At 41.7% G+C, this 13,587-nt stretch overlaps 1 protein-coding gene across 3 annotated transcripts in view; it reads left to right on the forward strand.

Annotated features, from left to right (window-relative positions):
* The window catches only part of LOC126565147 (uncharacterized), a 41,853-nt gene that overhangs the window by 7,158 nt on the left and 21,108 nt on the right, over positions 1–13,587 (forward strand). For all 3 annotated transcript variants that reach the window (XR_007607085.1, XR_007607086.1, XM_050222294.1), the window contains exon 2: positions 4,746–4,797. Coding sequence is in view for 1 of the 3 variants with exons in the window: in XM_050222294.1 (XP_050078251.1) it covers positions 4,746–4,797 (52 nt within the window). In the remaining 2 variants the exon portion in view is untranslated. The remainder of the gene's footprint in view (positions 1–4,745; positions 4,798–13,587) is intronic.

The following is a 13,587-nucleotide window of genomic DNA, read 5'->3' on the forward strand; positions in this document are numbered from 1 at the left end:
TTGCAATAGAACCACCACCCTACACTGCTGCTGGTGATGCTGATGCTGCTGCTGCTGCTGCTGCTCGCGATACCTTTTTTGGGGAGGGTGTTTGATGCTGCGCCAAAACGGGTACAGCCAACGGAAGTGGAAGAATTGGCACAGTTTTGAGCATTTTTTTTTTTTGCGTTTCGTTGATGGTGCTTTTGCACTCTATTCTTTTTTTTTTATGGTTTCCCTTCTGGTGGATAGAAAGCTAGGCGCATCAAATCAAACCAAGCACCCAAAAACTAAGCATGAAGTAAACGCGGGCGCGCGCGCTCAGAAAAAAAAAACCTACCGATCAGGTTTTTGGCAAACCCTAATCTTACCAGAGCGACGTCGCTTGTCGTGAGATTTTGTTTTAACGTTCGTTTTCTCCGATCATCCTTCGCCCGTGTTGTTGGTTGGTTGGGTTGTGCGAAAAATTTTTGCAACTGCGATTTTGCAACGAAATCTTACATTCCGGACAACCGTTAGGAATGGAAGAAAGTTTGAGGTTTCGTTAGCAGAAGGGCTTAGAAATGTGTAATAAATCGTTTAATTTTTCCGCTTTACGCTATGAACAAGCGAATGTTACCGGGTTACAGTTCACAATCCGCTGGATACTACTTTTCGGCGCGAACTGAACTTAACGATTTTACAGACTTAGTTTTTTTAAATTTTATTTTGTGATGACGCCCACGAAGTATTCCTTAAAATCTAATCTTATGTCTAGCTTTACAATCCATTCAACTTATATCCCATTTGAAGAGTAGATATTTCCTTCTTCCTCAATTCAAGTGCACGGTATCCCAGGCGAGGGGTTGGTGCCTCTTTGGAGCATCACAAACTTAATTTCTTATATCCAAAATTTGTTTTTTACAAACATTTTTAGCTAAAGCAGCCCTCTATGATCTCTCGTCGCTGGTTCTATTGCTCATTTTATTTGTTTAATACAAGAAATGGAAATGTATTTAATGTTTACAACATGCTCATCATGGCCTCCTTTCACAGGGTTCGATACTTCTAAACTCAACGTCCACTAAATTTTTCCCTGTGCCCACTATTGGGTAGCAGTAGACACCACAATGGGAACAACTGTCTTAAATCATCCCATAAAATTTTCTAACGATGATTTTGGTTTGCGATTTTACTGGACTGAAATAAAAATAAAATAAAAACATCTTATTGATCATTTAAACAAAATTGATAAGCGATCACGACGGATCATCAATGTGTAAAATTTTAATAAGCCTTCAACACTCAATATTCGAGCTCGTCTAGTGGAGCATTTGGACAAGTACAAAAGTGTCTCCGTAACATCTGAACCTCTTGTCCACGCAAATCATATATTTACCTTCGACGACTTAGTTTGTACAAACACTTGTCTAGCTAATTCCGTCAACTCTACAGCAGAATATTTCGAACTTTTCTTGTCCAAAAAATAAAAATAAACAAACTCCATCCTCGGTGAAAGAAATACATACCTCAAAACAAACGATCACAATCGCGAAAGGTTTATTACGTTTATGATCGCTTCACCGTAAACACAAAGCAAAAAAATCGTTCCAAAACGTGCAAAAAAAAAAAACCAACTACAAATTGTGTAAACGCCATTTCAGGCCCCGTGCTAGAAACCGTGCCAAATAGATTGGGCTCGAATTGGACCCCGGTGCTACGACTATCACGGTTAAAGGCTAGTTAATATCCGTCTGGCTGTGGCTGAACGATTTGTCCACAGTAGCAAACACTTGACCCCGGGGTTGGCAGTGAAGCGGACGGTGGAAAGATCACGTTGGACGGCACGAACTACGGCGGGGGCTAAGTCTCAGTCGTGGTTAAACCGGGAGACCTCGGACAGTTGTGTGGTCGTAGCGCAAACAGAGACCACAGTAAGTGTTTGTTGCGATGCGGGACATCGCCAGCAGCTGCTGTGTGGTCATGAACCGAGAAAAGTGAATGTGTATTGTCGTTTGCTCGGAGGTAAGGTGTTAGGTAGTTAGGAAAACAACAGCACCAGTACATCGCGAGATTCCGACGAAGGTTTTTTTTTTTTAGTACACAAATATCACAATATTTGCTGTTAGTATAATTTTTCGATCTCTTCTATCGCTTTGATGTCACAGTCGCTACCATTTTCGGTCACAATTCGCGGCATAAAAGTGCAAACTCTGGTGCATCGATGCATAACCTAAACATGAAACAGCATTAGACGGTCTGAGCTTGAAATTATCATCGCATTTGTTTCGATTCGTGGCTTCCTTTTTTGCACCTTAACCATCCACCACCACTTGCTTTGGCAAGCACTTTACTGGATAGTCGGCTAACACGAAACGTGTGGCTTTGGGCACGTTTTACGAATGAGTAAAAATTTCTTGAAGGTCGTTTGAGGTCTCTTGACTTCGTAGTTACCTCCCCCCCCCTCCTCCCAGCTCCTTTCGGTTGAATGAGTTTCCTACCTTAGCGTAAGCAAAAGCAGAAGAAGAAGAAAAAACAAACCTATGGGGTCACCGTAGAGAAGTATGTTCCGCTGTCTTGATGATGAGTTAAGAAGATTGGACACAATAAACGGAACGAAGTGATCGCTTGTGCGTGTTGTTTTCGGGGTGGTACATAGGCATTTATATTTTGGAATATACTGTACACTTTGCCGTTAGATTCCACTTTGCCATTGCTTGGTATACTCCGTTTGTGGCGAAGTTTGGCTAATAGAGTCATACACATGACAAGTTATGGGTACGAAACTAATGTCAACTGTCCTGTCAACTGTCAAAATTACATATTTCACCAATATTCTCGTCAGGTTCTCGCTTTCATTGACTTAGTTTCACCCGTAGTTGGAGTCATGCTCATGAGTAAGAGACAGTCCCGATAGGATTAGAAATTGTGAAACAGAGCTTTCCAGCTTTCCTGAAAAGATTCCATTTCATTTCATTTTTTTTCTTGTTGTTGGTTTAACGACCTTCTATAGGTCACGCCGGCCATCGAATGGCTTACTAGACTCTCCGATACCACGTAGTTGGATAGTCAAGTCCTCACCACGACGGAAAGGTCCGGATGGGATTTGAACCCCGGTCCTGCCGTTTGAAGACCGGCGCCGCTGTCGCCTGTACCACCAGGACACCCCACAGTTAATGAGTGCTAGTGACTGTAAAAGACTTACTGATTTCTCAAAGGCTGACCGATGCAGCCTCATCTTTCTATCTCAAATTAGGACTGTCACTCTTCCTCTTTGCATATGATTGACCCACGGAGATTTTAAGGACCGTGTCGTCCGGTTGGTTGGTTGATTATTTATTTTTATTTATTTATAATTAATTATGACGGTCCAGTGCCGTATTGTCAACACCGCTTTTGTTGAGTATAGGTTGATGATTAGAGTTTAAAGAAATTTTGAGTTGTTTTTCTTCTTCTTGGCTTAACGACCTCTAAGGCCATGCCGGCCATCGAAATGGCTTTCTAGACTGCCGATACCACGTAGTTGGATAGTCAGTCCTCACTACGGCGGGACGGTCCGGATGGGATTTGAACCCCGGTCCTTCCGTTTGAGGCGCCGCTGTCGCTTACACCACCGGGCCGCCCTTGAGTTGTTTTTAGTGGAAAGAATTAAGTAGTTTTTGTCTCTGCGTGTCTATTGTACTGCCTTAATGGTGGTTTTGAAAATGATCCTCCCAGGCTTCTGACATTGTACCCATTTACCAGTCCAGGTGACAGAGACGTCATGTTTGGTCCAGTGAAGAAGAGGGTTTGGATAGTACGTTGTTGTCGATAGTTGGTACTCCTCTGTTCCTGGATTCCAGGGTTGTTCGGTGCTATTCTCATGACATGAACTGGTAGTGCCTGGCGACTCAGATTCGAGGCACAATATTGAAGTCATTTTTCAGTTTACCGTGCTTCTCTTTGTAGCAATTATTTTATTGTACTTTCACATTTTACACAAAGTACTTTTGCATTTATTGAGCTTTGTGTATTTTACAGTTTTATCTGTTTCGCCACTACTAGTGCATGAGAGGCGTATGTAGTTTTTCAAAACTCACTCTATAAAATAAACGGAAAAGAAGTCGCTACTGGTGTGCTTATTTATGCTAAAAAAAATAAAAGTCGCAATGGAATTTATTGGTTGAAATTGAAGCACAATATAAGAGCAAGTGTTTCTAAAGTCACACTGAAAAGAAGCTGGAAATACTGTGTGAGCTTTGTTAACGTCTTAATTATTGTAGTTTTTATTCACCGTCAGACTTCACTGCAACATGATGCACCATTGTGCAGAGGAATGTGTGGAATGTGCACTCCGTAACGTTGCGCCTACTTGGTGCTATTAATGAAATAATTATGAGTTGACTGTCCATCCTTCCGATTCTTGACGCCTTTTGTTTTTGTGTCGAATTCTCCGCCGTATGTGAAATAGTTCATCCCACTTTCCGGAAGGTTGTCTGCATTTTTCCCATTTGTGCGTCGTAGAGTTGAGGCGTTCGGTTTTTTTGAGGTGGCGAAGTCTGTAATAGGAATGCATACATACACTACATTTGCTGCATTGTTATTTATAGTTGTTTACGACTTAAACTTGTCGTAAGACTTTGTCGGAGAACACCCAGAATTAGGTGCCCTTTCGTGGTTTGGAGATATCTCCAATCCAATGTGAATTATATCTACTTTGTGAATACGTTTAATCAATACATCTACGCCATCCTCAAAGGAATAAAAATATATACTAATCCCTAACACACTGTTTATTTTAATTGCAGGTGCAACCGTGGTGTCCTGGCGTGTAAATAATCAAGAACAGCTATTTGTAAGGTGAGTTATAATAGAGAATCATCATTTAAGATGTAATAAATTTGATAATGCCGAGTTGCAGTTTGATTATCGGCTGCAGTGCAAATTTCTACAGCAATACCACAATCCCAACATTTTCGAACCAAGAGCGCTAATGAATTCGAATGAATCATTAGCGCAGTTATTTTTAATTTGAACTTTAAAGAAATATGATGTTTAGTCAATAGTTAAGAATCAGAACGCTGTATGTCTGCTAAACATATTTCATAGTGTGGCTCAACATTTAATTTAGCTCTTAATTATTAAATACTTTTTTTTGCCCACCGCATTTCGATGGCTTGGGCTGACACTACGGTTTTCTTGGTTTTTTATTTGGCCTGCTGGATAGTTAGTTGCGCGTTCGAAGGATCATTTTAATCTGATACCATTGCTGTTGTGCTGGACATGGGCGCTGCTGTCAATGAAATACCTCAATTCACTGATTTTTATGTTCAATGTAGACAATCAATAATGTTCTGTGAAACATGATGATTATTTTCAACTGAGATGATATGCCTTTAAAAACGATGTCATCTTTAAACGTGTTAATAAAAAAATTCTAACACAAAAAGGTTACATCAGTCATTCTGCATCGTTTTTGCACAACGGATTTCATAACTGATGATTTTTAATTTACCGCTTTATACATCCATCACACCTATGGCTCTATGGTGGAGTATAAAACGCCACATAGCGTAGAAAAATAATAGAAAACCAAAAAAAAAACGGAAATACAAATCTCTATAGCACATAAAAGTGCTAAAAAATAGTATTACTCCCCGTATCTACGAACAGTAAGAATAATGTTGACGAGAACAAAGTAGAAAACGTGATTAAATTTATGATGTATGTGTGTGTATGTGATGTTTTTTTTTTTCAATTCCATGTCCTACCACCGTTAATTTCACCCAGACCGGCCCACCATCCTTTTCAACGTTTTTTTTTTTGCCCCGCAACTGGGTGGCATTTTTTTTCCTACCCATTTCCCAGCTTGGTCAGGAGTTTTTCTAGTTTTATTATCCGGGTTGTGCTTTGAGTCATTGGTGTGGAGAGAGAGAGAGAAAAAAAAACGACAGAATGCCCCCATCTCGGCTATCCACATAGTGCTTTGCAATTTGTGCCTCTATCGGTTTACACAATCACTACCAAGCGGTATCTATACCAACGTAGCCATTACGCTATTCACGCACGGGACACGCACTAAAACACTGTCCGTAGTATGGTGCTGGGACTTGGAGGTGGCAGTGGTGGGATGATTTTTTGCATTCTACCATGCCTTCCTGACCGATGCTTTTCCTGCAGTTCTGGTTTTAACTTGTGGGGGTCGAGAAAGGACACGGTATTTGGGGGAAGCTTTTGCATCAACCCATATACTCGGTACGGATGGTGGCTAAGGTAGCAGGAGGAAGGGTAGAGCGACAAGGGAGAAATCGGTGTGTTGTGGTCATCATTTGGCTGTTGCCATTGGTTAGGAAGCGACTTTTTTCTTCTCACTCTCATGCTAAACTCACTTTCCACTGCTGTTAGGATTCCGGACCGTGTACTGAGAGCTTCGTACGGTTAGGTTATGAATTGTGATCCAGGTTCGGATTGATGAGAGAGTATGCGGATGTATTGGGCAGCTGGAAAAGTGCCCTCACCTGGGCCTTCACCCCCCGTTTGCTTGAGGTTTTTCATTTCGTGCATATTTGAGCAGAGCGAACAAACTTTGAATCCAACATCCGTTATCCTTTTTTTTACCTGTTATTCCGCTATCTATTAGCTGGTTCAGGTTCGTTTTTTTTTTGTATCATGTATTGCATTTGTATCATTTGCTGCTATTCTGCCTGTTCTCTACACTCGTTATCAATCTTTGTGAGCTTCAATGCTGCTGCTACTGCTGCTGCTGCTGCTGGTGATTCAGGATTGTTGCGAAAAAGGAGCAAGGCACAGCCCAAAAAAAAGAAACCTTAACGTTAGGTTTAGAACCGATACTTGTGGAGGAAATGCGAATCCTATAAAGCATTCAAATCACGAATCCCGGAGCCACCGGATTGTGATGTATCGCGTAAATGTGGCAGATCGTGAAGCGTTAACTGACTCGACGAGAATCGTGTAGAGAAATAGAACAATGGCATACGAACTATTAGTATAACTGTCACCATTCGTACGTCAAGGTGACGTACAGAGTCATGCTGTAGTTCTTTAGCGGCATTTACACTAATGGAATGTGGATTTACATCGTGTTTTCTTAAACTTTCCATAGCATAACAAATGAAAATTATAATCAGAAATAAAATGTCCTAACTCAAATTTGAAATTTCATTTTAAAAAATAATAAAACATACACTGCTGGTGATGAATTACAAATCAAATCTACTATAAATAATTCAACGCATTAGCTTTTGGTTAATTGCCACCCGGGAGATCCGTTTGTCGCTGGCTAGGATCTTGTGAATAGCTGTAGCAACAATTAAAACCAAGTTACCAAAAGCCAGTCATTCTGACTGATATAATCAGATGAACCACTATATCTCACAATTGTACGCGTGCGCTTTGGATAGCAATGCTCAACATTGTTCCATAATATTTAGGATGGATTCATCCAAACTGGCCGCCAAAATATGCCTCAATGCCTTCCAACTTCTATGCTTAAGGATGGTGATTAAGGCAATTGACTCTGGCAATTGACCGATGATAAGAGGGCTTCTCGGTGGTATAGGCGACAGCACTGAGGCTCAAATCCCAGTAGTGAGGGCTGACAATCCAACTACGTGGTATCGGCAAGTCTAGTAAGCCATTCGATGGCTGACGTGACCTAGAAGATCGTTAAGGCAAGAAGAAGAAGCCTGGCTGGCAATGAGCCTAGTGAGGGCAGGGCTATTTTTAAAGTCAGAGATAGTGACCTAGTGAGGGAAGAGCTTTACAAGTATTTGTGTTTCACTGTAAGCGCGAAAGATCATAGCCAATGAGAAGATACCTTTTTTTCAACAAAACACCGAAAAGCTCTAAGTTATTGAAGGTGAGGATATTACGCAGCTCTAGCGCTTAGTTTCCAATATTCGACATGGATTTAGCGGAGGAAAAATCAATCTATTTTTGATGCATACGTCATAAACATGATTAAAAATAGTAAAAGGTTTACAGTACTATACATAACAATTATTTGATCAGTTTTCTCGCAACATTTTCCCTTTTTGTTTGGTCATAAATCATCGAATGATCAATCTGCATCATTCCCAGACAAAAGCAAAACACAAAGGAAAACCACGAAACGGCACAAAACGCTGGAACGGATGAACGTTTAATACGCGAGCGTTGAAAATGTTTCATGTGGTGCTGAAATAGACATGCATTTAAAATTTTTATGTTTGCTCATTTTTTCAAATTAAAATCATCAACATAACCACATTTTTTGTGTTTCTGTTCTGAAACACTCACCTACGACGCACTCTAACCTGCCCAATGACGGGGTTGTCCACGGGGGAACAGGGCTACGTGCTAGAACGATTTGTTATGTATCGTGGTAAAAACATTTTTTCTCCAGTCACTATTATTGTGTTGAACTTGCTAGCCGCTAGTATGAGGATGGTTGGTGCAGATTTGTGGGGAGGTGTATGCTAGTAAATGAGGTTCGGTCTGGTGTGAAAACACCGACCCGACTGAGCCGACCACCACACATTTGGGTGCATGTATGCGTACATAAATAGATTTGGTTTACTGCGGTTGACATCCTCACCAACGCCTACATAATCAGCTCATGTTTTGCTAAACCTCAACCGGTTCGTTTTTTCTTCGTTTCGTTTGCTGTTGCTTAAATAAGCTGGCTTTTATTTAATAAAAAATATATTTAAAAAAAAATCAGATTTTATTGCAGGCACAAAGTATATAGCAACTAGCCCTCGGGCAGAAAAATATGCAAAATTCGATATTGCACTCTCCACCATTTCCATTCCTCGTTTGTGATCTGCGTTATCAATACAGAGAATTTGTTGTGATGTATATTTTTAGTAGCTAAGCAATTTTTTGTAAAAAAAACGAAATGTGTGGGAAATTAATTCCAATTGCACCAGGGACCAGTCATTCTTGAAACTTACATATATTCATTCTATAAATTCTCAAAAAATGCAACTAATTCATTATCAATTTCATGCCATAAATGTTACCATTCTTTTCCCGCGACGTGAAACAGTTCACGTCATTTTCAGTAAGCTTTTTAAACTTGTTGGAACGTTTCGACTGATGTCCTTCCTTTTTTGAGTGGACAGTTTGCTTTTATTTTTTCCCGTTCACTGCGATAAAATGTGCATCCTACTATGATGCTGCTGCTGCTGCTGCTGCTGCGCCAAATCGAGCAATTTTGTGATCCGCTTCCTCTTCATTGCCACATCGTTTCGGGGCGGTTTCGTTTTATTCTTCCTGCCCCATCCGTTCTATCCCTAGAATGTACATTTTTTCGGATCTCCTACTTTAACCACCTTGGGGGGAGGGGGGGGGGGGAGGTTGAAGATTTTTCGTTAAAAACGAACGGTACAAAATTATACAACCCACCGCCTGCAAGGCACGGGATTGCGTTCATAGAGGATGTCCTGGGTCAGGGGAGAGCTGATGAGAAATCGTCGTAGTTGCAAAAAGTACCAAAAAGAAGCTGACCAGCGGATAAGGATAGTGTGTACGATCACACCGGAAGAGAAAGGGAGTGAAAATACGGAACACCCAGGAGTTTGAGTTGAGCAGCGTAAAAAAGGGCCAGTTTGAAAAAAGGAATGGTAAAGTTTGGAACAAAAGAATAAACGAGAATTCGCGCGCACATTCAACTTTGGGGCATCCAGTCCGCGATCCGCGACGAGCATTCATTCTGCTGGTTCCTGCATCCTGCATCCGTATTACGCTGGCTCTTCATCCATACTATCAGCCCTTCATCTAGAGCTGTCGCCCTTGTTTTCAACGTTGCACGTACGCAGTGTTTCCACAATGCTTTATATTAGGGATTCCATATTTTTTCAACTTTCTATAGCAGAGTTTCAATTTGTACATGTTGACATGTTTTTTTTTGTCTTATAAAATTGTGCTGAAGAAGTTGTCCTAAGGACTTGAAGGTAAAATTAACAACACAAATAAGTTGCAAACTAAATCCAGGCATTACAAAAAGATAAAATAAATATATTTTGATGAAAATCGTTTAGCTTATTGTTTTGTTAGGTTATTTTTCTCGTCTACTGGAGTCCAGATCACTTTTATCATAGTTAGGATTGGATCTTTGATTTAAATCCCCTAACTTGGTAATCGAGGCTTCCTGCTGGAAGCAACAGCAACAACGGCGCAGGTCTTCAAACGGCTAGACCGTGGTTGAAATTCGATCCGAATAGTCTCACCCTAGTGAGAACTGACAATCCAACTACGTGGTATTGGGAAGTCTAGTAAGCCATTCGATGACCGGAAGAAGTTGGTAATCACTTCAACCGAAATGTTGTTGCGTTTGCTATGTTTTTGATTGCTCATATAGTTAAGACTACTATAACAGTCTCTTAAAATGGGAATCAACAAACTGTTTTGGAAGCAATTAAAATATATAATAGTTTTAGAAGATGCTATTTAACAATAGAAAATGTTTCATCAACCTTACTTACTTACTTACTTACTTATCAGGCGCTACAACTGCTTTGCAGATTCTTGGCCTGTCGCACCAGAATCCGGAACCGCTCACGGTCCCGCGCCGTTCTCCCCCAATCCGTTATCCAGGCCATGATGGCGGATGATTCCACGCCATCTTCCCACCTCAATCTGGGCCTACCACGCCTCCTCTGTCCGTGTGGACGGCTTAAAAGAACTTTCTGAGCTGGGTCGTCCGGTGCCATGCATTTGATATGACCATCCCAGCGGAGCCTTGTGAGGTCGTCATACAGATCGTACAGCTCGTCGTTGTAGCGGCTCCTTCCATTGTCCTTCCACACATACGGGGCCAACGATCCTTCTGAGCATCTTCCTCTCGAACGCGGCTAAGAGGGCTTCGTCTGTTTTGGACAGGGTCCATGTCTTAGAGGCGAATGTGAGTTCTGGGACTATAAAGGTACGGTACAGTACCAGTTTCGACCGTCGCGACAGCTTTTTTGAGGCGAGATGTTTCCTCAGACTGTAGAATGAACGGCTGACCGCCAGCATCCGTAGCGCGCAGCTCCGTCTCTATGCTGTTTTCGGTGCTGACTTTTGACCCGAGATAGGTGAAGTTTTGGACGACTTCAAATTTTCAGTCACCTATCCATACAACACCCACACGTAGGACCGGATTTCTTAGTAGGGTCGCTGATAGTGCCATCATCAATTTAGTCTTTGCCTCATTGATCTGCAACCCGAGGCTTTCTGCCGCCTGCTCGATCCTTTGGTAGGCCTCTGCTACCTGAGAGAGTTGCAGACCAATGATGTCTATATCATCAACGTATGCCAGGATATGGATTGACTTTTAGAAGATGGTTCCCGAAGTCTCCACCTCCGAGTCACGGATGGCCTTTTCTAGCGCCAAGTTGAATAGGAGGCGAGCCTATCTCTCTGACGCAGGCCTTTGGTGGTAGCAAAGGACCCTGAGAGTTTTTCATCCACCTTCACATGGCATGTGAAATTGGTCATGGTCATTCTAACAAGCCTGATCAGTTTGACCGAGATTCCAAAAGAGCTCATGGCCTCGTAAGGTTGTACCCTGGCTATGCTATCATATGCGGTCTTGAAATCTATGAAGAGATCGTACGTGTTCAACTGCTGTTCCAAGATTTGAAGCATGGTAAAGATCTGGTCAGCGGTAAATCTTCCGTTTCGGAATCCTCTTTGATAGTTTCCAACTATCTGTTCAACGAATGGGACAAGCTTATCCGGAAGGACTTTGGAGAACATTTTGTAGGCCAATAATGCAAATAATGTATGATTAATGCCATCCTGCAATAGTTTTTCTCTAGAATTCTATTGTTGGAGTTTGTTGAACTCTTCAAGATTTATTCTATATTTACATTCAATCTATGAAACTAATATATTATTCAGATTTTTATATTTCTCCCATTATGCGAATACATTTTCTTGGTGCGAATTAAAAGCGAATTCATCTTAGTGTAGCAAGCTCTGCTAGATAATGTCGATCGTGTAATTACTCTTTTTTATTTCATGAGGGACGGCCTGGCCATACTGCTATACAATAACTTACTAAATTTAAAATCAGAAATGGATTGTCACTGCTTGCCATGAGAGAGCGGATGACGTGCGGTAAAAGTGGCTTTGCTAATGGCACTTTCAGAACAAGGGACTAGTGATGTGTGCAACGGAGCGCACCCACGGCTCCGGAACCGGTTCCGAACCAACGGCTCTGTACCAACGGCTCTGGAGCAGGCTCCGACTTCAGTCCGGAGCCGGTTCCGAACCAACGGCTCCGGATCCGGCGCTGCCTTCGAACCAATGGCTCAGGAGTCGGTTTGATGACAGCTTTGATATTAAATATTTTCTCTATCAAATATATATATAAAATTATTTCTATGACCTAGCTTGTTTTTTGTAGCATTGTAGCAAAGTACATAGGTCGAACCGAATTCATTTTCCCCGACCGTCATCAAGAAAGCTCCCTAGCCATTTTAACAATTGGATTGTACAAATTAACTAAGAATTATAATTATTTAGTTCAATACAGTATAAACATGCGTAAGACGACAATGATCTACATCTTTCTTCCAAGCGAATTTGTCCGTTACACTAATCGGCTCGCACGAATTTCAAAGCATTATTTCTGTAATTTTAAAATTAAAACTAATTTGGCCGAAGCTGAAACTATGTGCCGTACGTCACTTTAATTCAAACCGAGCTTAGAAAAATGAAGTTTTGTTCTATTTCTAATTGTGCTCGAAACCCGATTACTGCTTCGCTATTTTTTCCCTTTATGTTTTCGGCGAAATATAGCAACTGACCGTAAACTACAGGCCCTTGCTGTATCAAGCCGTTTTGTCGATTATTTGGTCAGCTTGCTGCCCGCCAACGCTAATGGCCGGCGAAAGTGCCGAAATTTCAAACAGAGGACTAACGCGCGCACAATCGATGTCCGTGCTCGGTACATACGCAAGAAAAAAGCACAAGAAGAAAGAAACGTGGTATGGAGTATGTGAAAACAGTCGCGCCGCAGAGCTGCTTCAAAATGAAAGTGATGGAGGGTATAAAAATAAAAGAAAATTTCATAGCTCCCTCAATTCATTCGCGGTGCTGCTACTGCAGTTCTACTGCGAATTGCGTTGAGCGGCATCAAAGAAACAAAAAAAAAAACGGAAAAAAGGAAAATGGAGCGAAAACACCAGAGCTTTGCTGCCGTTGATGTGAACAGTTTTTTTTTCCATCCTTTGAGAGTGTGTGTGTGTTTTAAAATTCTTTTCCTATGCGTTTTCCTCGCAGCCGCCATTGTAGATAGGAGGTAGAAAAGCTTCGGACGGGCTGGCGGAAGAAACAGGAGCGAGAGATTTTTTTTAAGCTAGGGTCTTGCCTCTGCCTGGCGGACAGCTTCGGGTTGCAGCATCCAATAGAGAAGAGAAGGATCGACGGGGGAAAAAATTGAGGTGTCACAGAGAGTCATAAAGGAACCGCGGGCGGGTTTGACGGTGTACGAATGGGCCTTTCCCGCTGCACAAATGGCTCCATAGAGAAAGAGAGAGAGAGAGAGAGAGAGAGAGAGAGAGAGTTTTTTTCTTTGTGTTTGGTCTATGCTCCAACAGGCTCCAACCAGCGGCTTTGGGAGGGATCAACCAAGGACGAGCATGATAAAGCGAACAGCAG

This window comes from Anopheles maculipalpis, chromosome 3RL (genome assembly GCF_943734695.1).
Source record: "Anopheles maculipalpis chromosome 3RL, idAnoMacuDA_375_x, whole genome shotgun sequence".
Lineage (NCBI taxonomy): Eukaryota > Metazoa > Arthropoda > Insecta > Diptera > Culicidae > Anopheles > Anopheles maculipalpis.